General features: G+C 36.6%; 1 protein-coding gene across 1 annotated transcript in view; it reads right to left on the reverse strand.

Annotated features, from left to right (window-relative positions):
* qless (decaprenyl diphosphate synthase subunit 1 qless) overlaps positions 1-25988 on the reverse strand; it is a 126174-nt gene that overhangs the window by 37721 nt on the left and 62465 nt on the right. The window contains exons 2-3 of the mRNA XM_069825722.1: positions 17609-17725; positions 3328-3609 (exon numbers count right to left, since the gene is read on the reverse strand). Of these exons, the coding sequence (XP_069681823.1) occupies positions 3328-3609; positions 17609-17725 (399 nt within the window). The remainder of the gene's footprint in view (positions 1-3327; positions 3610-17608; positions 17726-25988) is intronic.

Here is a 25988-nt window from a genome sequence, read left to right on the forward strand (position 1 = left end):
ACACAGATTTTATAGATTTTTGTGAAATTCTGAATACCGTATCACTTAACTCAGCTGGTTGAGCGACAGTGTTGCCACCTACCGGGAAATACACCTTGAAATGCAAAAACTCTCTTATTCCATGGGGTAAATGGAGTTCTGACTTCCACGAATTTTAGAACAGCCCCCAGAATGCAGAAGAATGTTGAAATTAGTGTATTCTTGCCTTCCACGCATATGGGACAAACTAAAAGGCATCATCCAGCCCATAACTCAATTTTGTAAAAAATTGGAGTTAGTGGGTTTTTTATCTCCCGTGTCTCAATTGTTGACTACATACAGGTGGACTCCCACCAAGACTTGCTCCAAATTTAAATTCCGTATCTTTACAACCTTTGGGAAGCTCATCATCAGTTGACAAGAGGAAGAAGAAGGAAGAATTCTAAGAAGAAAAGTAAATGTGGAGAAGGATTTAAGCTGTGTAGAAAGTAGAAGTATAAAGTGGCTCAGTCATCATGTTCTTCGCAAGAATAAATAAAGACGAAGAAATGCTATATGCTACTGGACAGTACCGCGATGCAAGAAAGGCAGGCCACAACGATCACGGAATGAAGAAATGGAGCAGGTTATGGAGGACAGAGACCTGATTATGAAGGGTGCTCAGTCTTGTCAAGCTTTGCAATTGTAATGGAAAAGTGGGGTACATCAGTGTGCGTGTATATCCTAAGAAAAGGAATTCAATTCGACAGGACTGTTATAAAAGACTAAATACAATTGACTGACCGGCAATTTCGTAATAACATGCTACGAGAGATGTAGGTAACCATAAAAGAGAATGGCAGAATGTCTCGAGATATAAACTGATAGGAAAGAAACAATTACACAGGGAAGCTAAAGTGAAATTCATTTTAGATTTATAAAGATAAAGCAAATGGTGTCATGCAGATGACATTTATATTCTGTCGTACGTTTAATACTTTCGTCGCAATCTAGTTCATCATCTTGCCAATTACATTTCTGTTAACAAATTACTTTTATTCACTATCATTCGATAGACAAACATAGGCTAATATGAAATCGTTTACTGTGCACCAACATCACAAAATCTTTCCTTTTTTTTCACAGTAAATGAAGTATAGGGGTTTTCAAAAACAAAAGGCAAATTCAATTGTTCATATCTTCTACATAGTCTTAAAAATTTTGGCACTGCAAAATTACACAATAAATGGGATTTTTTTCATCATCACCCATTGCCATAACGTCACCGTAAATGTTGTATGTGTTCACCATTTTGTTCTCGTACAAAGTAAAAGCCGCCTTTCAATGCTATATACAACAGCTCTGAGTTCATGTTCTGAAATATCTATTACAGTGTGTGCGATAGTGTCCTTCAACTCATCAAATATAGGTCAGCTGAAGAACACTCTTTCCTTCAGACAGACCCACAACCAATAATCTGCTGGCTTAATATCTGGCGATCTTGCAGGCCAAGTTATAGTAAAGTGCTTACTGATAGCACGGCCATCAGAACAATCAGAAATAAACTCGTCATGGTGATGCAAAAAAAATCCATTTCTTCCTTATGAAGTACTAAGAATTTTAAGATTCTGTAGAAAATTAAGAAAATATGAGCAATTAAAGTTTTCTCTTACTTTTGAAAAATCTTATATATTTTTTTAAATGCAAAAAAGTAACATACGCTACCACTATCTCATTGCATTTATAAATTCTACGGTTTATCTCATTGCATTTATAATACGGTTTATCTCATTGTATTTATAAATTCTACGGTTTATCTCATTGCATTTATAAATTCTACGGTTTATCTCACTGCATTTATAAATTCTACGGTTTATCTCACTGTATTTATAAATTATACGGTTTATCTTACTGCATTTATAAATTCTACGGTTTATCTCATTGCATTTATAAATTCTACGGTTTATCTCACTGCTTTTATAAATTCTACGATTTATCTCACTGCATTTATAAATTCTACGGTTTACCTCACTGCATTTATAACTTCTACGCTTTATCTCACTGCATTTATAAATTCTACGGTTTATCTCATTGCATTTATATATTCTACGGTTTATCTCACTGTATTTATAAATTCTACGGTTTATCTTACTGCATTTATAAATTCTATGGTTTATCTCACTGCATTTATAAATTATACGGTTTATCTCATTGCATTTATAAATTATACGGTTTATCTCATTGCATTTATAAATTATACTGTTTATCTCATTGAATTTATAAATTCTATGGTTTATCTCACAGAATTTATAAATTATACGGTTTATTTCTATGTAGTTAATTAATTTTACACCAATTTGCAAGCTTGGTTGTTCATATATTATTTTCATGGTTGAAGAAATAGGTATGCTACATAAAATTAGTAGAACTTTAGTATTTACAGTATTATAAGCTTCTAAGTACAGCACTTATTGAGTAACGAACATTACTGTGTAAGAGAATGCCTTTTCTGTTCGTTGGAGGGAAAATTTTTTAAACAACCTTCTATTACAGATGTTCGAATGTACGTTTAAAGGCACCATTATCGTAATCATCTCTTGCTGTTCCTAATATAGCTATCTATCTTTGATGTACCTGAAAATTACACTTATCTAGATAAATTAGAAGTTTAGAAATTTTTTTATGTGAAGAGAGAACCAAACTTAGGAAAATGAGCTTTAAAATAAGATATATATATATATACACACACATATATATATATATATATATATATATATATATATATATATATATATATATATATATAAACTCCTACCCACTATCTCCTGGCTTAGTTATCTTATAAGTGATACCTTATTGGTGCCACGTTTGAGGTTCAAACATGTCTTCGGACAGTTGACTAAACAACAACATACATATGATACGCTCCCTCCTCATAAAAACGAAAAATTAACAGGTAGGCCTATACCTGTATTTTTAGTGTAATCATATATGATATTCCCTTTCGAGGAAAAATAAAAAATAAATTGTAAAAAAAATACATAATTTTCCGTCCGAAATCCGTGAATTTTTGGAAAATGAGGTTTAAAAAAACTTCTACACTCTTTCTCAGAAAATCTAAAAATTAAAATGGATACTATTTTAGTAGTCTATAGCCATAAGTGACATGATATTTTAAAGAGGGAAAATTAAATAATAAAATAAAAAATAAATAAAAATGTTCACTCAAAATCCAATTCCATTTCTCCTTAAAACGACAAAACCAAAATTCATTTCATTAAAGCTAATGAGTTCCTTAAAGCCTAAAAATTTTGGGCAAATTCCTTATCATCACCAATGAAAGTACAACGTAAAAGAACTTATCGTCACCTTCTTGTGGTTCCAGAGCGCGTTGACGCTGGGCTTCCCTCGCCGGAAGTCGGCCTGGTCCACCACGTCGTCGTGGATGAGCGACGCCGAGTGGATCATCTCGGAGACCATAGCCACCTGGCGCTGCGCCGCGAGCAGCCCGCCCTTCTCCTTGTACATGTGGTAGTTGATGGCGCGCGCCATCAGGATGGACACCATGGGGCGCAGCGCCTTGCCCTGGCCGTCGAAGTAATACGTGGCGATCGTCTCCAGCTCGGGCTCCGTCGAGTTCCGCCGCAGTTCCTGCCACATGCAACACGTCTTACACGACCTTCAGAACAAAGTATAGTCCTATATATATGGGTGTGTGTATGTCTACGGAAACGGGCTGGTTTTCGCGTGGTTTTTCGAGGGCTGGACGCGGATGGTATTAGTGAATGCGGTTCCTGATAGAGCCAGATCCCATCTACAGACGAGTAGCCTCATAAGTCCCTGGGGACCGGAGCTCCAAGCCCTTCCCATCAACATCGGAAAGCCGTACTACCCCCCCCCCCCCAAGTCTTCGCCCTAGTCTATTTTTACTATTGCAGATAACAGATGAAGTGAGGAGAAGGTGGAAAGTGTTATGGAATGAAAGATGCAAACGGAAGTACCCCGAGGAAAACTCTGTAAGAACTGCTTCGTACACCAAAAATCCATTACAACTTGGTCGCGAATCGAACCCGAGCCGCCTGGATGGAAGACCAGCGCGCTATCACTTGATCCAAAGATACAGTGTACGGAAGGACAGTTCTTCTCCTCCATGTATACCATTTATATAGGTCCTTTATGCATACGACCACAGAAGGTGCAACCACAGTCTAGTATATACCGTCACGAAGCTCAATACATAGTAAATATGCATCCATAGATAGTTGCTAACCACTAGGATCGCTACTATTGCCTCATTACATGCAATGCGAAATAATACCGGACAGTCTATTGTTCTTAGTACCCCCAGCAACTCAAGCTTCGTGACTGTATATACAGCGTTTCTCAAATTATGGTCCGCGGACCACCTGTGATCCTCGAGGTCTGCCCTTGTGGTCTTTCAAAAAAGACAGAAGAAAAAATAAAATTCGAACGAATTGCGTATCACACTGTAGCTTAAAATCTCAGAGTTTGAAATGACACATGGCAATCGAATTTCACTTTTTATCCCAGTACAGACATTTTATGAAATTTATTACCCTACCCGTCTATCGACTTCCCACTCTACTCTCAGCAACAAAAGAGGGATTTAAAGCAAAATATACGTGGTGTTTATCGAAATCTTTTCCCTGCACATCTGGCGCCGCGCCTGCAGCCCAGCCAGGGACCACCCGAATTCATAACAGAGGACCAAAGTACCGAATCTTAATTCAATTTTAAAATATAATTATACTGGTATTAAAATATCCTACGAAAATGACAAATTTGCTTTCGAAGGGAACTATTCTGACTCTAAAAAGTGGTCCCCACTTCAAAAAAGTTTGAGAAACGCTGTACTAGACTGTAGTACAACTGAGAAACTGAATTTGTGATGGACAAAGTGGGAGCGAGGGGTTCTCCCGCTTCCCGTCACCATTATCATCATTCTACTAACATTTCACAATCTTCCTCACTCTATGAGATCCCGAGTCAGGCCTCCAGAACAAATAAACATTTCTAAAAATTATATACGTGTTTAATAAAGACTAAATAATAATAATAATAATAATAATAATAATAATAATAATAATAAAATAATATATTCGTATGTGACTTTTGAGTCACAAAGTTACAGCAGAGATGACTCAGGCAGGTTCCTCATGGTGATAGGTATCACAGATCGTCCTCGAATACCAACGGAACACCACTAAAGACTGTCTACAACTGGCACCATGGCCGTCCCACTGATGCTCAGCGAGTCTCGCTGCAAGGCGTACATTATTTATCACGGACCAATATGTCGAACACCTCCTTCTGACACAGGTGCACGACCGTAAGCATTTTATAGAGGAACAATAGTCTAGCTAGTCATCTAATTTCGGTATCTACAAAGCTAGTACACATTTTTTTTAAACCATATTTTCTGACAACAAGAAATGAGTAAAGAGTAGAATGAAATTGAATGAATAGGCCTATTAGTCGAGTTAAATTTTTAATGTTGGAGAAACGGAAAAACTCTAGTAAAATCATCTTCCGATCTTGTCCACTACAGTCATCACTTCTGTCAACATCAGGCATTAGGCATCGAACCCAAGTTCGTAATAAGATGAGCCCATTCTAACACTCAATAATCGGAGGGTCAAAATAACTCATGAATGTTTTTATATTCCAAAATATTTAACGTGTCTATAACGTGTCGTATTTTACTCTGAAATATGGAATCTGAAAAAAAATAAATAAATAATGATAATAATAATAATAATAATAATAATAATAATAATAATAATAATAATAATAATAATAATAATAAGCATCATCGCATTAAATCATCACTCATCAGCGTCCAGTCATCAAAAGAACTAATTATCTGCGCATCACAATGCTGCTTTAATATTTTTACATACCTTCTTACTGAAGGTCCTCGCATTGTCAGTCTGTTCTCGCCCATTCCAAGAACACATTATTTACATTCTCTTTTAGAGATTATCTCTTTTCAGTAAGAGAAAATATGTCAAGATCTTTTCTCATTGTTTGTGTTCTTATCTGACATAACACAACCGCGAATGTATACTTTTAAAAATCTCATTTCACTATTCTGAACTCTTCTTCTATCTTGTTTTCTAGTAAGGAGAACTTTCAAAAGCATGAGGTCAAAATCTACTTTGAAAAATCATACACATGTAGGTACTGTAAAATAAATCTGAAGTAGAGAAAATTACTTGCAAATACGAAGTGTGAGGGAAAACAAGATCTCTCTAAAATTCGTGAAATACGCATTGAGTAATATTCTTGTCAGGCTAGCTGGATTTTCGAGGCCCGGACCCGGGATGAATCCTTGTACTTGGACTTAGATTGACCCAATGTATGCCCTATATATGCGATGATTTTTCCAGTACAAAAAGTCTCATGAAGAAGTGTAATTATGCCATTTAAATGTTTATATATTTAATTTTACTTTATCTTCAGAGAAGGTATTGTGAAGCTGCAAAAACGATTTCGAAATTCCGCAGAAATGAAAAATTTCAGTGTTACTGTTGCAGAAATGGGTTTTGGGCATGTCATCTGTCTGTGTACAACGATTTCTTCTGAACTACGGGACAGAAAATGTTCATATTCAATATGTACGAGTCAGTTTATCTGCAAATGATGCAAATGAAATATAATACATTTAGTAAAATAATTAATAGATCTTTATTTGAAGTGAAAACATAAAATGGCCATGAACTCCAACGATTTTTGTAACGCCTATATTCTAATCTAAATTTATAGGAAAAATGATTTAGGTAAGCTTGAAAATTACAGACTGATTTCAATTGTTCCTATTGAAATAATAATGAGAACGCAATTAATTCCACATTTTGAGACTAATTATTAACTCGTACTCATTATGAATTTAGGATAGGAATGTCTACACTTAATGCAGTTGAATATCCAGCAACTTCTGTGATGAATGATTTTGATAGTAATGAGTAGGGCTCGTCTATGACCTAAAATCTTTGGAAATATGCATGCACATTTGTCCTAATAAATATAAAAAATACTAGGACAAAAAAACTTGGAAATATGACGCAAAACAAATTAAATAGTGTCCAAAAATTACTTAGAACATTTTTCTTATTAACCATTCTAAGAAACTGTTTTCGTAAATATTAATTCATTGTATCGGCCATAGCGTACTGTTCAATCTATAAAAATAGAAGAGGTGAAATAGAGGGGTGAAAAACGTCCGTCTGTCCTCTGCGTGACTAATTAATTCTTTTACAGCAGGGTCACTGACTGTTTATGAACTACTACATGGCAACAGTGGGTTGGAACTTCTCAAGTGTTTGGAAGGGGTGAAGTGAAGAGGGTGAATGTGAAACCGACTAGCAACAATCTGGCCATATTTCTTATATTATTTTGTCCTTTGTGTTTTGACAACTTACTGCTGACGAATCCGTTTACCTTCAAATTTCATTTAGCCACCCACAAAATGTTTATAAGAAAAGAAAATCGAAAATATAATAATCAAACACAAATAAAATCTCTTGCCATTATTGACACAAAACATATGAATAATAGTCGGAGAACTTAACTATTGTAATATGACCAAAAATATGCTTTTCTACCTTTTTTTGTCAAACATGACAATGTAAAATATGGTACAATATGCTTTTATATGACCAATAACAACCGTGTCATCATATTCAGAAAAGCCTGAAACGTGTTTAATTTAACTCAAGAAGAGACCAAGATGTAACTAACATGTCATAGAAATCCGAGCCCTAGTAGTAAGAATATTCTAACTATGTTATGTAACTTGCCTAAGACATTTCACTATGCTTCCCATGAGACTAATATATCCATATTTCAATATTATGGGACAAGTGAGAAGGAATTTGATCTAATTAGATCAAGTCAGGTTTATGTTCAAATGAAAAGTATTGAGATACATTTACTAGTGTTGATAGACCCTAATGGAGTGCCTCAGCCATCGTCTTGGGTCCTTTACTGTTGCTGGTTATACTAAACGATTTAAGCTGTATTTGTTGTAAATCTGTATTGTTTGCAATACTAATTGCTTTGGGGAGGAGTTTAGAGTACTTAAATATTTTAATGGATTTTGCTTTTAACGAAGCTGCTAACTGGTTTGAGGTTAATGGTTTCAAGTTGAACAATAATAAAACTCAGCAAATGTACTTTAATGAATGTACCTCAACACGAGATATTATCTCTAGTGAAACTACTTGGTATCATTACGCATCCGAAGTTAATGTGGTAATCATGTTTATGTTAGATTATCACGCGTTTCATATTTATGTCATTTGAAACCATTAGTAGGCCTATCAAAATACATTTAAAACAAGTTTATTATGCACTTTTTCATAATTTTATTTATGCTATCCTAGCATTATAAACAGGTTGTCACTACATCCAATACCGTTCGTAATCGTCTTATTATGACACGCGTGCCAATAATAGCACTGACGTATTCGCTATGACGAAATACCGAAACGCTTAGGTCGGGATGCATGCAACTCGACTGACTATCTTGCTTACCGCTTCTACGCGCCGTGTAACAAGGAATGAAATAAATATGTTACCTTGTGTCCTGTATTTCCAATATTTAACACTTTTGTATCACTTTTGTAATATCACATAAAACAGTTCTGTGGTTCAGAGAAACTATATTAACAAAATAAAGGAACATTTGTAACACAAACCTATAACTAGAGTTTGTAATACCTGCAAGGTCATCCATTTCTCTTTATTCAATGCCAAAGCCAGGCGTAACTAATCGATACGAACATATGAAAACTTTGTCAGCTATGGATAGTTTATAATTTACTTCATACAATTTATAATACTAAGATGCCATAAAGTGTTGTAACCAACTTGTGGATAATCTTATTATGACACTCGTGAAAATTGTCGCACTCACTATCGTTCGTGTGACAAACATTTACTCATCCCATAACCATCAAGATTATTCACTTGTTGCATAAATAACTATTATTATCATACTGTATCCATATTTAGGATAATTGTGTAAGTATAGACAACGTATAAATTAAAAAAAAAGTTTCTTTTGTGTTTTACGAAATTCATGTTACAATGCTCATTGAAAATCATTATTTTTATAAGAGAACATCTAGGCCTAACTGTTGTTAATCAATACATTTTAGCAGTTTGGTTATTATAAAGCGTAATCTTACTTAAGTTAATAGTAATCAACAGGTTTATAAATATCCCACCAGATACAATTTATCTTCTTGTCAAGACTAATATTGGATTATCTAAGAGTAAAAACTGGTTTAAGTTTACAGCAATAGATGTGATTAATAAATTTTCTATTGTAGCACACTCTGTGAGACTTAATAGATTTAGATATGTGTTGAAAACTGGCTTATTTTGAATCCACTATACTTATAGTACATAAGTAATCTATAACTGTCATTCTAACATAAATTTTTAATAACTTTTTTTGTTTTTATGTAGGCCTATTTTATTTGTATTCTGAATACCATTAATTAACACTATCTTGTATTGATGGCAGATTAAAGAAATGAATTAAATTGAATTGAACTGAATTGAATTACACTGATCGCCATGGCAATACATCGATTGATAACAATGTGAACGAGTCTATTCCTGTAAATACAGTGAGTAAGCATAATATAACCTACTTGGAAGAGTTTATTGCAGGGTGAATGTAATACATATTTTAAAAATAATGTTATTCAGTTGTGCTTTGACATGGATACGAAACAGATGCGTGACCGAGAAATGCGTCTCTATAGAAAATTAATACATTGGCATTACGCACATACAAATGGACAAATAACAATATTTATGAGATATTCTCATGCGCTTATATACATACCAGTTAACTGTTAATTGTATGTAGCTCAAAAACATTTCTTCACTTGTCCTCAATAGTACATAGTATAGCCTGTTTTAATGTAGACTACTATTACTTACTTACATATGGCTTTTAGAGAACCCGGAGGTTCATTGCCGCCCTCTCATAAGCCCGCCATCGGTCCCTATCGTAAGCACGATTAATCCAGTCCCTACCATCACATCCCACCCGACTCAAATCCATTTTAATATTATCCTCCTATCTATTTCTCGGTCTTCCCAAAGGTCTTTTTTCTTCAGGTCTCCCAACTAACACTCTATACGTGCTACATGTCCTGCCAATCTCAAACGTTTGAATTTAATGTTCCTAATTATTATGTCAGGTGAAGAATACAATGCGTGCAGTTCTGCATTGGGTAACTTTCTCCATTCTCCAGCAACTTCATCCCTCTTAGCCTCAAATATTTGCCTAAGTACCTTATTCTCGAACATTCTTAACCTCTGTTCCTCTCTCAAAGTGAGGGTTCAAGTTTCACTATCATACATAACAATCGGTAATATAACCGTTTTATAAATTCTAACTTCCAATTTTGTTAGAGCAGACACATGACAAAAGCTTCTCAATCGAAAAACAGCAGGCATTTCCCATATTTATTCTGCGTTTAATTTCCTCCCGAGTGTCATTTATATTTGTTACAGTTCGTCCAGGATATTTGACTTTTTCCATTCTTCAAAGGATAGATTTCCAAATTTTATATTTCTATTTAGTACAGGTCCAGAAAAAAAATTTGGATCACCTGAATTTTTCAATTTCCAGTTATAACATACTGCGTATGCTCAGTACTGAGTGCCCCAAATTTTGTTTCTGCTTCAAGTAAAATTCCCGTGTTTTCCCTAATCCTCTGTGGATGTTCAAGTCATCCGCATAAATTAGCAGCTGATGTAACCCGTTCAATTCCAAACCCTCTCTGTTTTCCTGAACTATTCTAATGGCATATTCTAGAGCAAAGTTAAAAAGTAAAGGTGATAGTGCATCTCCTTGATGCAAGAATTGGCCTATACGGACTCTGCTGTATGTTCCACTCAGACACATTTTAATTAATCGAACTAGCTTCTCGGGAATACCAAATTCAATAAGAATATTATATAAAACTTCTCTCTTCAGCGAGTCGTATGCCTTTTTGAAATCTATGAATAAGATATGCTGTGCCCTTATACTCCCATTTTTTCTACAAAAAATCTGATGATTCCCAATAATTTCATTTACATAGGGTGTTAATTTTCTCAAAAGAATATTGGACAAAATTTTGTACGACGTCAATAAAAGTGTATTATTATTATTATTATTATTATTATTATTATTATTATTATTATTATTATTATTATTGGAGGACTGACAGTCACAGATCATTTCTTTTCGTTTATTAGACACACTTAAATCTTACAGCAAATCGTATTTATTTACCCTAATTCCTACATAGAGTGTCCCAGAAACGCCATCCATATTATTCGAATAGGCAACCCAAATCACGCCATCAAGGATAGCAAACATGCTAATTTAATGGCATTTTAATACTGAAAAAAAAACTTTAACTGAATATCACTTTTAACACCCTTAATACTTCTTCAAAATATAACCAACATGACATGTAAGCCATTTGAGTGTACTGCAGTATAACTTGATGAGATGAACGGCGTTTGTGGGACACGCTATATAGCAATCAGAGGAATTTTCTCAAATTCCCTGTCACTTTTACTTTTGTTTCTTGCATACAATGTGGAGGTAAATGAAATGAGCAATCCAGTATATCCCCAGATTCCTATATTTCGGAGAAATTAACATTATTATATGCAGAATTATATCTAATTCTTGATATGAATATCTCAAGTTCCATCTTCAAGTCTCGTTGTATTAACCTGATAAGTTGCATAACGAAGTTGTATGAAGCTCCAAAATGTTGGTGATATTAAGCCTCAGCACACAATGTAATACCCAAAAATCTTATTCTGAACACAGTCACAGCGAAAGTCTAAAATCTTGTAACTGAAAATCATTGTCTACAAATATCGACCCCTGGATTGAAGACAATAACATTCCAAAGTGAAAATCACGTAAGGTGTACGAGAATAAAACGGTAATTGGCAATAAAGTTGTAGAACAGGTTTCGATGCTTAAACATGTAGGTTTCCTGTAACAATCATTTAAATGTAACAAACTGACCACGTAAGTTCCAAAGAAGATGGTGGAATAGTCCATCAGAATTTAAAACATACGAGTTACAAATCGATATAGATCGATAGATTAAGTACCTAATAAATACATAATTCATACACAGACTTAAACTGTGACAATAAAGTAATATAACAAGAGACATAGAAATAGTACGAACACAAGAAAATAAACATTAATTCATAATCCGGAGAGGGACGGAGGAACTTGGACAACACAAGCAGGGCCTACAGATGATTTATTTATTTTAATTTTTTTTTGAGTCACAACCGATTTTGACACCTGAGCTATGTTAGCCTATGTTATTGATTATAATAATTAAATATGTAAAATGAAATCAGTATCACATTTGTCTTCTGATTTTCAGTTATAGGCTATTTTCTCATTTTTAGCATGAGAATTATACTTACCAATGTTACAATTAACGTGGAATGTTTGTATTTATTAAGGGATTTACAATACACCAAAACTACATACTCTGGTAGCTCAGTTAACACAGCGCTGGCTTATGACGACTGCGGAGCCGATTTCGAATCTAGGCGATGGTGGAGATATATTTGTGGTGGACAAAGCCAGAGGGTTTTCCTCCGGGCTGTCCCGTTTTTCCCCGTCACTCTACCAACACTCTCCACATTTCCATTTTCTCCGTCTCGAGAAGTAGAGCATTTGCTGTATTTGCGTGACGCTGAAGCGGCCATCCGTCATGGTGGATGTTTTTTTTTCTTTCAGCCTTATTTAGCGAAGCTGTGTTAACTACTAGATAACTTAGCGTCGTCAGAATTGATAACAGTGAGATAGTACTTAGCGAACTGAGGTCGAGGATTCGTCATGTGATTACTTCACATTCGCTTTACAGTAACAGAAAACTTCGGAAAAAATCCAACCAGGTGATCAGTGCAAGCTGGAATCGAACAGCCGAGCAAGCTCGGGATCAATAGGCAAACGGCCCTACCGTCTGAGCTACGCCGGTAGACTTGTGGTAGGAGTTTCTCGCGATTTGATCAACGATTGGTATGTGACACTGGTGGTGGATTCAAGACTACTAATACATCTACATAAGAGACACCGGAAGCCTTCTTCCAGGATCTTATCTCCACGGGGACATGACGATTCATATAGATCTCTGAGACACAGTAGATCACCACCAGACGTATGGTATACAGGTGCGATGTTTGGTGAGGGATGTGTAATGTGGCGGATGGTGGGCCGTTTTAACTGGACAGCATAGTCGGCAAGCAACTCATTTCATTACGGGTGCACAAAACGCCTACTCAGGCTGAAGAGCTTAGACCCGGATGCTCCGTGTCCTGCTCGATAAGCACCTCTACACTAACATCTCAAACTTCAATTTTGGGTACTGCTCGGTTGGGCAAGTTTTTAACCTATACTAAATGGACATATCGTGAGTCTTATCCCACGTAGTGTTACATAACACCAGGTCTAACACAAAATTACAACGATAACATATAAATCCATGCCCTAAGCGGACAGTGGCTTCCACTGAACGTTGAAGCTGTGTGCCTTGCCGTTATGCAGTATATCTGGGTCTGCTAATGCTAAATTCTGAAAACGAAATTATGGCTTTATCGTATTAAACAAATACTAGTTAATTTATCTTCTGAGTCTATATTTTTTGAACAATTATTTCATCAAGATTTCCTGACTACATCAATATATTACATATTATCACAGTCCAGTATATATACAGTCACGAAGCTTGAGTTGATGAAGTACTAGGAACAATAGACTGTGACGATACTATTTCGCATTGTCTGTGATGAGACGACAATAGCGATCCTAGTGGTTAGCAACTATCTATGGATGCATATTCCCTACGTATTGAGCTTCGTGACTGTATATACTAGACTGTGATATTATGGTAAGTAGTAGGCCTACTGTTTATAAAAGTAAGTTTCATATGGAATATAATTATTTTAATATGAATGGCATCGATGTATTAATACTTAAATTTTTAAATTCTAACCACAAAATGTTGATGGTTTAGTAAGTAACGTCGGTATTCAATCCAGGCGATCCGGGTTCGATCTCTGACCAAGTGATGGAATTTTATTGTAAACGAAGCAGACGTTGCAGAGAATTTTTCTTGAGACATCCCATGTCTCTCTGTCATTCCACCAACATTCTTCTCCTCCACCTCATTTCATCTAGTTCAAAATGGGCTGCGATGAAGTCTTGGGAGTAGTACGGATTTCCGATGCTCGTATAAGAAGAGTTTGGGGCTGCGAACCCTGGGCCTTTCAAGCTTCTCGTCTGACGACAGAACTTGGATCTGGCGGGACCTAGACAGGATGGCCCACCTGTCAGCATCGGATTCACGAATGCCACGGTGCCACCGGTGGTACTTGAACATGTAGCCTATAGGGCGTACAATGGGCTAAAGCAAATCTACGTGCAAGGACCAGTTTCAGGTCCAGCGCTCGAAAAGACAACCCAAGCCAAGGTTCTAGCCAAATGGGTGTTTCCTACTGGCAACGTTAGGCTAGTCGAAGAGAAAGTAATTATCTGGCTGACCATATCAATTCGTCATTACCGCAGCTTTTGCACCATCCTATGCCAAATTTCTCTATAACATAAAATGAGAGGGAATAATGAGCGTTGACGGTAATAGTAGTATTTATTTAACGATGCTTTCATCTGCAAAGGCTATTCAGCTTTCTAAGGGTGGAGGAGGCATGAAATTTGCAAAGTTGAGGGAAACAGAAAAATCTCGGAAGAAACTCCCGTCGATCGATCTTGTCCACCACAATTAACAGTCCAGTTAAAGCCGGAAACTGCATCCGACTTAGTGGACTCACAACTCCGCCTCTATCACTGAGATACTGAGGTGAAAAGAACCCTAACTTCATAAAAAAAATCTAATCACGTCTAGACATGTGACTGAAAACCTTAAATTTAGAACGAGAAGAGTTTTGGTTGTTACTGTTTCAGTTATCACAACCATAAAAAAATAATATACCAAATTCACATACAGAGAGACGATTACTGTGAAATCGCTCAGGTATTTCAGATGTTTCAACATGTGTAATTCTGCTTAAAACTAATTATGTATTTTTATTAATAGTGTATGATCAACATAAAATAATAACAGAGAAAGTAAAAATGGGAGGCATGTAATCAATATTATTAAAAGCTGCCAAACACAAACCGAGTTTAGGAAAATGAATCACAGATTTAAACCTAAAAATAATACTCATTCTATGTTAATCGTTATCCCTACACATTTATTAAAGAATTCATTCTTCGAATGAAATGGAAATTGATGCAGTTACACATCCCAGCCATTCCATAACAGGAGGGAAACCAGTTTCTCACAGCCAGTTTGAGAATATGTTGAATCTTCTTTCATGTGAAGCGTGAGAGGTCTCTAGTCATTATCGAAACATCTGGATACGGATGCCGTCAGTAGTTTATTCTCTTTCTAATCAGGTGGTCAAATAAGACTTTCCTAACAGAGAAACTATTCTATTAGTCAGCAATGTCAATAAGTTTTTATTAAGTTTGCGATACTAGATAATGAAGAAATTATGGATTACTAGCATAGAAAAATAGACTACCTTAAGAAAATCTGCGTCATCCATTTTTTATCTAAAAATGTACTTTCTATTTCAACATGGATATCCATTCTCCGCATTATACTGCCAGATGAAGTAGCATGGTTTTAGATTTCATTTAATCATAGTTACCTATCAACTAATACATGGAAGCCGAATTTAATTCTGTAGGTAGAGAAACGGACTACAGACTAAAAAGGTCTGGTTTCAGGTCCGGGTGGAAGAGGGATTTTTCAACTCGCCGTAACTTTTAGAATGCCTACGGCATTCACTCGGCCTCCTAAACTGATTACCAGCTGTCTACCAGGGATACAAGGCAGTCGGTGTGCTGCTGCTGGCTACCTGGATGATCCCTACAAGATATGGGCCGCGGACTATTATTTTGCCCTCCACTTGTATATTTCGGCTTCTTTCCAAATTCAAAGCGTACATTTCTGCTAGCGTAGATTTTTGCAGCTCACACAAACATTCACCCAAAGCCTAAAGAGAGAGAGACTGCAACACGTTAACCTTTTAGCTTACTTTACCTTCAATAATCTCTCTTTGTTTCTGCCAGTGTCGTTTTCATTGCTGATTAGAGTGGTCTACGCAAAGTGAGACAGGTGGCCAACGGGCTTGGAGCTCATATAAATATTTATTCATACCTAAGAGAACCCTATCAAGGATTCGAAGAATTGCGAAACTTTTAGTTTATTTTCCCTTCTTGTTATGATAGTAACGCTATCATTGGCTCTGTGGAATGCTATTGTCCTAAATTAGATAAATGGTCATAGGTTAGAAGCTCACATAAGTACACTGTGTCCACACTAAAAGTATACAGAAATAACGGCTACATCGTAACTTGGATAAGGTTTATTGAATAAATTTCTTCTGCATTGTATAGAGTAACTGAAAAAGTTTTTATTTCCATTAGTACATTTCAACATGAGCACCATTTATAGCTCGACAGGTACCAAAACGATACTCAACCTCTCGCCAAGTGTTCAACATATCAGGTGTTATAAGCTCAACTGCTTGAATGATACGCTGTCTCAAATCAATCAAATTACGAACTTTTCTGCTGTATATAAAATGTTTAATAAATCCCCACGCAAAAAAAAAAAAAAAAAAAATCAAAAGAGTTAAATCCGGGGATCTAGGAGGCGAGGAAGTTGCCCCACCCCTACCAATCCAATTTTTTGGGAAGGTTACATCCATAAACGTTTTAACATTTCGATGTAAGTGTGGTGGAGCACCATCCTGCTGAAATGTTAAACTTTGCAGAAATTGTAGAATAGCAAAGTTCTCCAGGATATCAAGGTATGCGATTTACGTAGGCATCTAGCAAATGATTCACGCACCTGGTTCACAATAATTTCGGCCACATGCTTTTTAGAATGTTTCCCTGTCTTTGAAATTAAGCTTCCATTATCTCGTAGAGTTCTATCTCAATCGTAAATGGATTTGATGTAGGAGGATTCACATTCCATTCCCTCCGTACGCGCCGCTGAACACGCGTAACTGAAGTCAATTCTGCAAACCAGAGCACGCATTGGACTTTTTGATGTACCGTCCACATCTCTATTGACAAGGAACTAGATTGATAAATGCAAATTTTCATTCATGCAACAATAAGCTTCAAACGAAACATTTCACACAACAATGGTCATCTAATAATAAGCTTGAAACAAAACATTGCACACAACAATGGGCATGGAAAAGGTATGAAACGAAATCTTGGGGAGTTTTTCTATTGATTGAGGAATTATAATATACGGTTGTGAAATTACAAGCTATTATTTCTGTATACTCTTAGTGTGGACACGGTGTATTTACCCACAGCCCAAAGAGCCTTTGCAAGGAGGTGAGAACCTTTTAGTACATTTTCTTTTCCTTTTCTTTGTCACTGGTGCCGACTACATCACTTCCTCTGTCCTGCCTCCTGTATTCTTTAAGGACGTGTATACTGACATATTATTCTTTCAAATTAGGCCTAAGACGCAAATGTTACCTCTCGAATGTCGTCGTACACATCCTTGAGGTCGTCTTCTAGCAGGCGGTAGGGATCCACCTGGTAGTCGGGCAATGATCCGGGCTGTTGTGGTCGTGCTGAGCTCAGCGCACGGCTCTGTAAAAAAAAAAAAAAAGACTTAAATGTGACAGTGAAATATTACTTCGTACGTTAGGCCTATATTACACTATCAAATTTCTGAGTCACAGAATATGATAAAATTTTTGATCTAATATATATGATCAAATGTAAGATTTTTACTATATTACACTATGTCAAAACTTTGATCATATCTTTCGTCACAGTTCTAATAATGGATCCACAATAGTTCTATGCTTGTTGTAACTGTAAAATATGCAGTAATGGTTATTGTATTAATACTAAAGAAGAAACCAATGAAAAAATATATTTCGTCGGCTTAGAATGTAAACCTGCTAACCAACAAAAAGGAAATTCTACAAGGGAAAGAAAAAACTGAGTATAAATTAACTCTGAAACTTTACGACCAAATCCAAAGTACAGGTGGTTTTTTGTTTCCCCTGTAAAATTTCCTTTTTGTTAGTTAGCAGATTTACATTCTAAGCCGACGATTTGGGTTAGAGATTGGGGTAGGGAGAAAAGATACAAAAGGAATCCATCAAACTCTACTGAGAGAACTACAGTGTGAAGAAGTGAAATCCTATATATACTAAGTATTTAATAATGGATGATGAAACATTTCATGTGACTCATAATGTGATAGTAAAAGTTTTGTGGTTTTCACAGACCATGTGTACTTAATGTGTGCCATTTTCTTTCTTCTCAGTCACAGATTTTATCAAAGGTATGATGATGACCATAACGTTTTAACAGAACTATGACACAGCTAGGTGTGATCAAAGATGCTATATTACACTGTAAAAGATTTTATCACATATATTTTATCAAACTTCTGTGACACAGATATTTGATAGTGTAATATAGGCCTTATGAAAAGTAGGTTTCCCCTTCAGTGCAATCCATCAAAGGACTGAAAACGGAATTGTCATTTTGATCACCTGAAAACACGCAATGAATTCCGGAGTTTATAAGAGGACGCCTTCCTCATTTAGACGAACATGACACGCATTCTACGCATTCACTGACCTATTGCTAATCTGCATTCACATCCAACTCTCTTTCATTTCCCTGTCCGTACGCCGCTCCGGTGTGAGAATGAAATTCAAGGGCGCGTTAAGTTTGTATCATACACTTGCATTCAGGTCTCCAGCGGGAGAAAGCCACCTGGAAGAGCCTTCCTGCTCTTGGAGAAAGCGATCCTGAAGGACGTCCACAATCCGAAGCACGTGGCCAGCGAACCTATAGGCATGACTGTTCGTTACGTCACGTGTTGCGTCACTGTGGCAAATGAGAAGGAAAAACTAGAATCCAAGCAAGCATGTTGCAATATTTTGACGGCGCGTTAGGTAATGCCGCGTCAAAATTGGGGGAGAACGCTCCGGGAAGGAGGTGCCCAACCTTTCACCGCTACGTGTCCCACATTGTGGGAAAGGGCCTCACCGATAGACCACGACCATGACCTTGCGCCCGAGGGCGGAAGAATGAGAACGACAGGAAGCTGCATCAAGCTGTATCAGTTCCGCCTGCGCGTCAATGAACCAGGGGAAGCCAAAGTGACTGGGAAAAATCTGCAAGTCACGTATCGAAATATTAGGGAACCTAGCAGGCTAAACTCACCATATATTATCGAAAGAGTGGTCTGGAGCTCTATCTGAGAAACTGCTTACTCCAAACTTGACTCAGTTCCTATTACTTTATTACCCAATAATGTCCTTTGACCAAGCAAGGAGGTAGAGTTGGATTTTTATTATATTTCATGAGGTAGAGAAGTAAATTTCCGGGACGGCATTCCTTTTGTCAAATGCCTTAAGAGTCTGTTTTCCACTCCGGAGACGAAAATGCAAGGAAATATTGTGGATAAAGTGTTTGAGGAAGATTTTCGAAGTATTCTCATCGCCAGCATTATACAATTTCTTTAATACCAACTTCATCACCATCCCGGTATAATTGAAATCCGCCCTCCATAGTGCAACACGGAGATGGTCTATGACGACTAAGTGATATGTAGGCCTATACAGTGTCGTCGCTTTGCTCCTAAAGAGGAACGCTAGATCCATTATTTCTTTCTTGATCTGCTTAACCTCCCTTTTTATCCGACTTACACATCACTGCGGGTACGAGAGGGCGATTCATTGGACATCTCACAAATGCGGTCTTCCGTTGTGGATCGTGGGAACGCATGGCGCAAGGCCACCACTGAGACATCACAGGACAATCACAAGACAACTGACAAACACCAAGAACACGAAAGATAAATTTCTTCCATTATCCACGCCGGGAATTGAACTTCGGACTGTTTGGTTGGGATGTGCACGTGCTATCACATAGCTACAACGGCTGACTAGATCAATTTGATAACAAAACATAACTGCCGTCGAAAAAAAATTGAAACACGTTTTGTCGGAGTACTTCGATACAGGCCTAAGTGTAATATTATATTATCGAGCCAATGAGTGTGCTAGGTTGCTTAGTTGTAAGGCGTCACCAAGTAAGAAAACGCAAGGAACTGGAATTACGAGTGCGGATTCGACCACTTCAACCAAGATGGCGCCCACAATCATGTGCGGAAACCAGGCTGGATACCGCACCTGTACAAAATCAAAACCACTTTCACATTCTTGCGCTATGTGGGTTACAGTATCGCGTCACGTGACCGCACAGCGGCGGCGGCGGCTCCCGCTTACAGTTGCATAACTGTCGGTCAGCAGAAAGTGCGAAAACATCAGATATGGGATCCCTGTGCGTTTTGCTGGCTAGTCTCTTCCTCAAGAGGCAATGAAAATTTACGTGACATATGAGAATTTTCGGATATGTGACAGGATAAACGGGAGTATCCCGAGAAAAGCTATATGCATCAACTATTTTATTTACAATAAAAATTGCGTACGCCGACGCTGCATGTCAGCTCATCAACACTATCCTCTACTCTCATTGACTAGGTTATTCAACCCGTTTCCTTTTCAGCATCGTATCTTTCTATACTACACCTGTCTGTATCAAAACTTATTCTCGGGGTTCCAGCAATAATGTAGTCCGAACAGTACGACAGTAAAGGACCGCTAATTAACAAGAATCCAAATTTCTGGAACTTAAATACTGGAATCTTACCCTTTTAGAGAAAATAATACAAAAACTATGTTCGGAGTCAGAGAATAAAGACAGGCACGAAGTATTTAAATCGTAGTGAAGACAGATAATGCCTTTAGAAAAGGAACATTCCGAAATTTATAGTTCCTTGCTCTCCAGGTAGAGAAGTTTGGTAATCTCCACCAGCAAAGAAAAAAAAACATATAAATATTCAAAGTTACTTAACAACACTTTTCAAGTTTATATATTGTATAGCGTGTAAGAAAATTGATGGAAGAAAACTAGTTACTCGGAACAAGCCACTCACACAGCATTTTTCTTCCATCAATTTTATAGGATTTATCGGAGACAGAATTCCTTGCATCTAAATGAAAAGAGCGCGGCTGACGGCTCTCAGTACAGTTTAATGTAACACCTTTATCTAGGAATCAGAGAATCAGTCACTCCTCTTTATTAGCCAGAACCTGTCCACTAGGTATCGACGAGGAGAGAGAAAGGTAGAGAAGGCTAGAAAGGGAAGACAGCTGTAACACGAGTTGGTCCTGTAGACCGCACGGAGAGGCAGTGAAATGCCAGTCACTATGCTATTGCCTTGTACGATCTTGTTTGCTGGCACAGTGTTTCTCAAACTCTGAAAAAAGGACAACTCCAAAAAAAAAAAAAAAACAAAAAAAAAAAACAACATTCTGCGTACCACCATGACCTACTGGACTGTTGTAAGTTATAACATAGTACTTTTCTAAGTTGTTAGATATCATACACACACATTTTTATTTAAAAGTCGCCTAATTTAAGTTAAATAATTATTGCAGTGTGTTTTTAAGTTTTCATAAACCAATATCTTTACTACACAAGAAACATTCTTAAAGAAAATCGAGCTTTCAGGTATAACTCCCTGTAAAGTAGATTTGAATAATTTCGAGGGAAAAATTGTTCCGAGGCCAGGTATCGAACCCGAGACCTCTACCAACTGAGCTACCCAGGAACTCTACCAGACACCGATCAGGTCCCGGGTTCGATACCCGGCCTCAGAACAATTTTTCCCTCGAAATTATTGTTAAAGAAATTTTGCTACCAGATCTCGACATTGAAATAGAATCTTACGGTTATGCTACAAATAATAATCGAATATAGGATCAAAAGAACACGACGTGAAAATGTTTAAGTGACAAAAGGGATGGGACTGAACAGCACGCCTGAGTTGGGGATTTGAACGATGGCTCATAACGCGAATCAGCTGCCCGTTATCCATTTTAAACTAAGGCATTGTAATGTATTACTCAAATTAAGAATTAGTCAAGTAATGTTTTACAGTTTTTTCTATGAACGCTAATATAATTTGTAATGAAACGTTCATATTGGAAGGTTACACTCTCCCGTTTAACCCCGTTGAAGTGTAAGAGAAGGCCTTTTGGCTTCAATTCTCCCAGTATAGGCCTAAATAAATAAATATAAAGTAAATAAATAAAATGAATGAATGAATAAATGAATGAATGAACGAATAATAAATAAATAAATAAATAAAATGAATGAATGAATAAATGAATGACTGAACGAACGAACAATAAATAAATAAATAAATAAATAAACAAATAAATAATCCTGATCTTGGTTTAGTAGATTTGATTTGGATCGTAGCTTTGGACGGCCTGATAAATAGGATAGCATTAAGAATTAAACTAATTTGAAGAAAAAAACATGTATATTTGGTTAGCAATAAAATAAATGTGCCTATGTGAACGCAGAATAAAATGAAATCTCGTACACTGTACGAAAATTAAAAACTGTAACAAAATTTACATACTATGGAAAGAGCAGAAATATTGTATACAAAAAAATAAATGAGACGGAAAAGGCATCAGTCTAAGCCTTGATGATGATTATGATGATGATTATGATGATGATGATGATGATGATGACAGTCATTAGTTTTTCATTGTGGTTAACCAGGTACACTGCGAGATCCAATAGTGGTCCTCGAATAAAAACTTGAGAAAGGCCACGTTAAAAGCAGCTTGGAAAAAATCCTGAAGTACGGTATATGTTACGGAAAAAAAAAAAAATAAAATAAAAAGTCGGTCGCCCATCAGATTAAAAGAACAAGACGTGGCAACGTTTGTTACTCGCCAAGGGGATGAGGCAGGGATGCTGAAGCGCGTCGCTGTCGGAGACATGAACGCTGGCTCAGAACACGAACCAGCAGGCGCGGCTCTGTTTACAGTGCATACAGGAGGTGTGGCGCTGCTGTGTTTACTCTTAACACGAGGCACATGTGGGACACTTCCGACGTTGGGAAATTCCTGGGCGCCTGATTTGCAGTCGTACAGCACGTCCATTCATTCGCCGGCCTTGAGGAACAAAGCCGTCGTAAGCAGGAATCCATCCCATGGCTCCAGAGAACCTTTATTCACTTTCACTCCGCGGTGTGGTTTGTGGAAACGTCTTCTCCTAGTGGCTATCCAAGGCCCCGATCTCCAGACCCTGTGTGGCGTAACACCTGCAGTTCTGAAGCAGAGACCTCGAGCAAACGCCCTCAATCATTCACTTATACGAGCGAATCGCGGAAGTGCTTTGTGCAGTCACTTCTTAATTCAGCGACGCTTTTAAAGTGGAGAAGCTATTCAGTGTCGGCGATGATAATAAGGAAATCCTTCCCATGACTCTGCCATTGATGTCAATCAGTTCAGTTGTGAGAGGTTCACGTTGGATTAAAAATAGATATGTACATCATCGCCACGGTTTACGCCTTTAGGTCTGACGCGACTTTATACCCAATTGCTTGTCTTCTCCTCATTCTGAGTCTTCCTTTGTTCTTACATGCCCGTACACAGAGTAAACAAAGAGTATGAAATATTGCTTGTAACTTCTTAATAATGTTTTGTAAAAAATAGTTTAGACTTATAATTATCGATTAATATTATGCATATAATTAAAAAATTTATTTCCTCACGTATACACTTTTCTTTAAATCGTAGTAATACTCGTAGACATATATTTATTTTCAAGTTTCTGAAGTCTGATTAGTGTAATATGTAGCTAATCGGCGACGTATGCAATGGGAGGGAAAAGGAACTAGCAACCTATCCCATTATCTGCTGACTTAATTGCCTCATAAGTGGTGCCTTGATGGTATCACTTGTGAGGTTCAGACCTGTATTCGGACAGTTGACTAAACAACAACATTCAATTTTAGTACAGTTAAAACTTAAATAACTGCTATTGATTTTCAAATAAACACATACAGAGAATGTAAATTGTTTATAGAGATCATGAATTCTATTGCCAAAAGAAATTATTGACAACAATGGGTGAACAGCGCTCACGTCGAACATTTGTTGTACAACTAAGGGTACGAGTATGTCATTTACTTCTAAATTGCGAAGTCTGTTGGTTATCTGGCAAAATGTCAGTAAAGAAATTAGATGGACAACATGTTAACTTGAAAAAGCAACAATTTTTGTGAAATAACAGTGACATAAGCAGAAAAACAAACAAAGGTATCCACACATAGAATTGACAGAAGAGTTAAAAATTTAAAAATAAGTACAGACGGTAATTTAAGAAAAATGCATTTTTCGTCACACCTTGTATACCTGAGGAATTGTTCTGCATTCAATGCATGATATTAAGTAATGTGTGCCTAACAGATATTGCATTTAACTTTTAAAATGAAATTAAAAATGATAAAGTTACAAGAAATATTTCATTATTCACTCTGTGTGTTACTGTCGGTCATTTTTGTACACTTCAGCATAAGGTTCAGGAGCCGCCACAATGATCTAGTGGCTAGAGCGCTGCATATATTCATATAATCATGTGGACCCGGGTTCGATCCCCGGCGTACCTCCTATTTATAACTTGTGTTGGGTAGGCCCGACTAGCGATACGAAATGAGCACTGATTCGAGTCTTCATGAGAGAAGAAATTTTCTATAATAATGTCGCAAGAGGTCTGAGATTTGCCGATAAATCCAGGAGCGAAGTGAGTGGATTTATTTGGGAAATCTCAGACCTCGAGTGACATTTATTAGGACTATTTCGTGAATAAAATACAAATGTAAATAATATATCCCTAAAATTCGTTCACAAAATGTTAATAATTGTATATTTATGAATACGTAGCCTATTCAGATATTGCGAAGTCGAAATAGATGAATAACAATTACTGCAATAAAGAAATTTTTATTTAGTAATGCCAGGTTTACAAATGTTAATTACATGTACTGCGCTTTTCTCTTGTTATTATAACAGAAATATGTTTATGCTCGACCATGCCGAAATGTAGTAATTATACACCTGACAGCAGTCCTTTAATGCATTTCATTAAAGTACACCTACTCATTAAAGTACAGGTCTTCAGCCAATGACAAGTCAGCTTACTGGTGTTCAGCCAATGACAAGTCAGCTTTGTACCGTTATAAAACCGCAAGTATCGATTATTCTCGGATATGCAATCGAAAGAGAATTAGCGAAAAGTCACGGAGGCTGGAAATCCAATACTGTCGCAGAAGGTTATGTTCTGTTCCTATAATAATTAGAGCTAATTGTAAATAATATTCAAATAAATTCAATTTGTCATCTCGTTTTTCAATTCTAAATCAATTTTCACGTTATACCAGAGTAATCTTCATCTTATTCTGTGCCAAGGTCAATGAAATTCGGCCTCGGAAAAAATCAATACTTTCGCGTCTGCGCACATCTCACAATTCAGGTCAGTTCCATATAACCAGGGAACGGATTTATATGGACTAAAAATATATGAAATATGTAAATATATATGTAGTTATTTTTACCAAAATATGGAATTAAATATGGATTTTTACCAAAATATGGAATTAAATATGGACTTAAAATTATAAAAAAAAATGACTATGTACGTTAAATATTGGTACATTTTAATCAAACTAAACAAAAAATATAATGGACGTACCTTATCTTCCAATGTAGTTTCAACAAAACACAATTTTTATTGTCTGTTACCATAACAATAGGTTACAAACATTTCTTTCAAGTGCTGAAAAGTGAATCTTCTTCTATTGTCTCTGAGGATAGATTTATACTGACTAAAAGAGCGTTCGACGTCACAAGAAGTAACTGGTACATAATTCAATTTCACAATGTCTGCTGGGGATAAGTCCAAGTTAATCTTCACTGTTGATTCACCACTCATCACAGCAACAACCTTTTGTAGTTCT

The sequence above is a fragment of the Periplaneta americana genome, chromosome 5, assembly GCF_040183065.1.
Source record: "Periplaneta americana isolate PAMFEO1 chromosome 5, P.americana_PAMFEO1_priV1, whole genome shotgun sequence".
Classification (NCBI taxonomy): Eukaryota; Metazoa; Arthropoda; class Insecta; order Blattodea; family Blattidae; genus Periplaneta; species Periplaneta americana.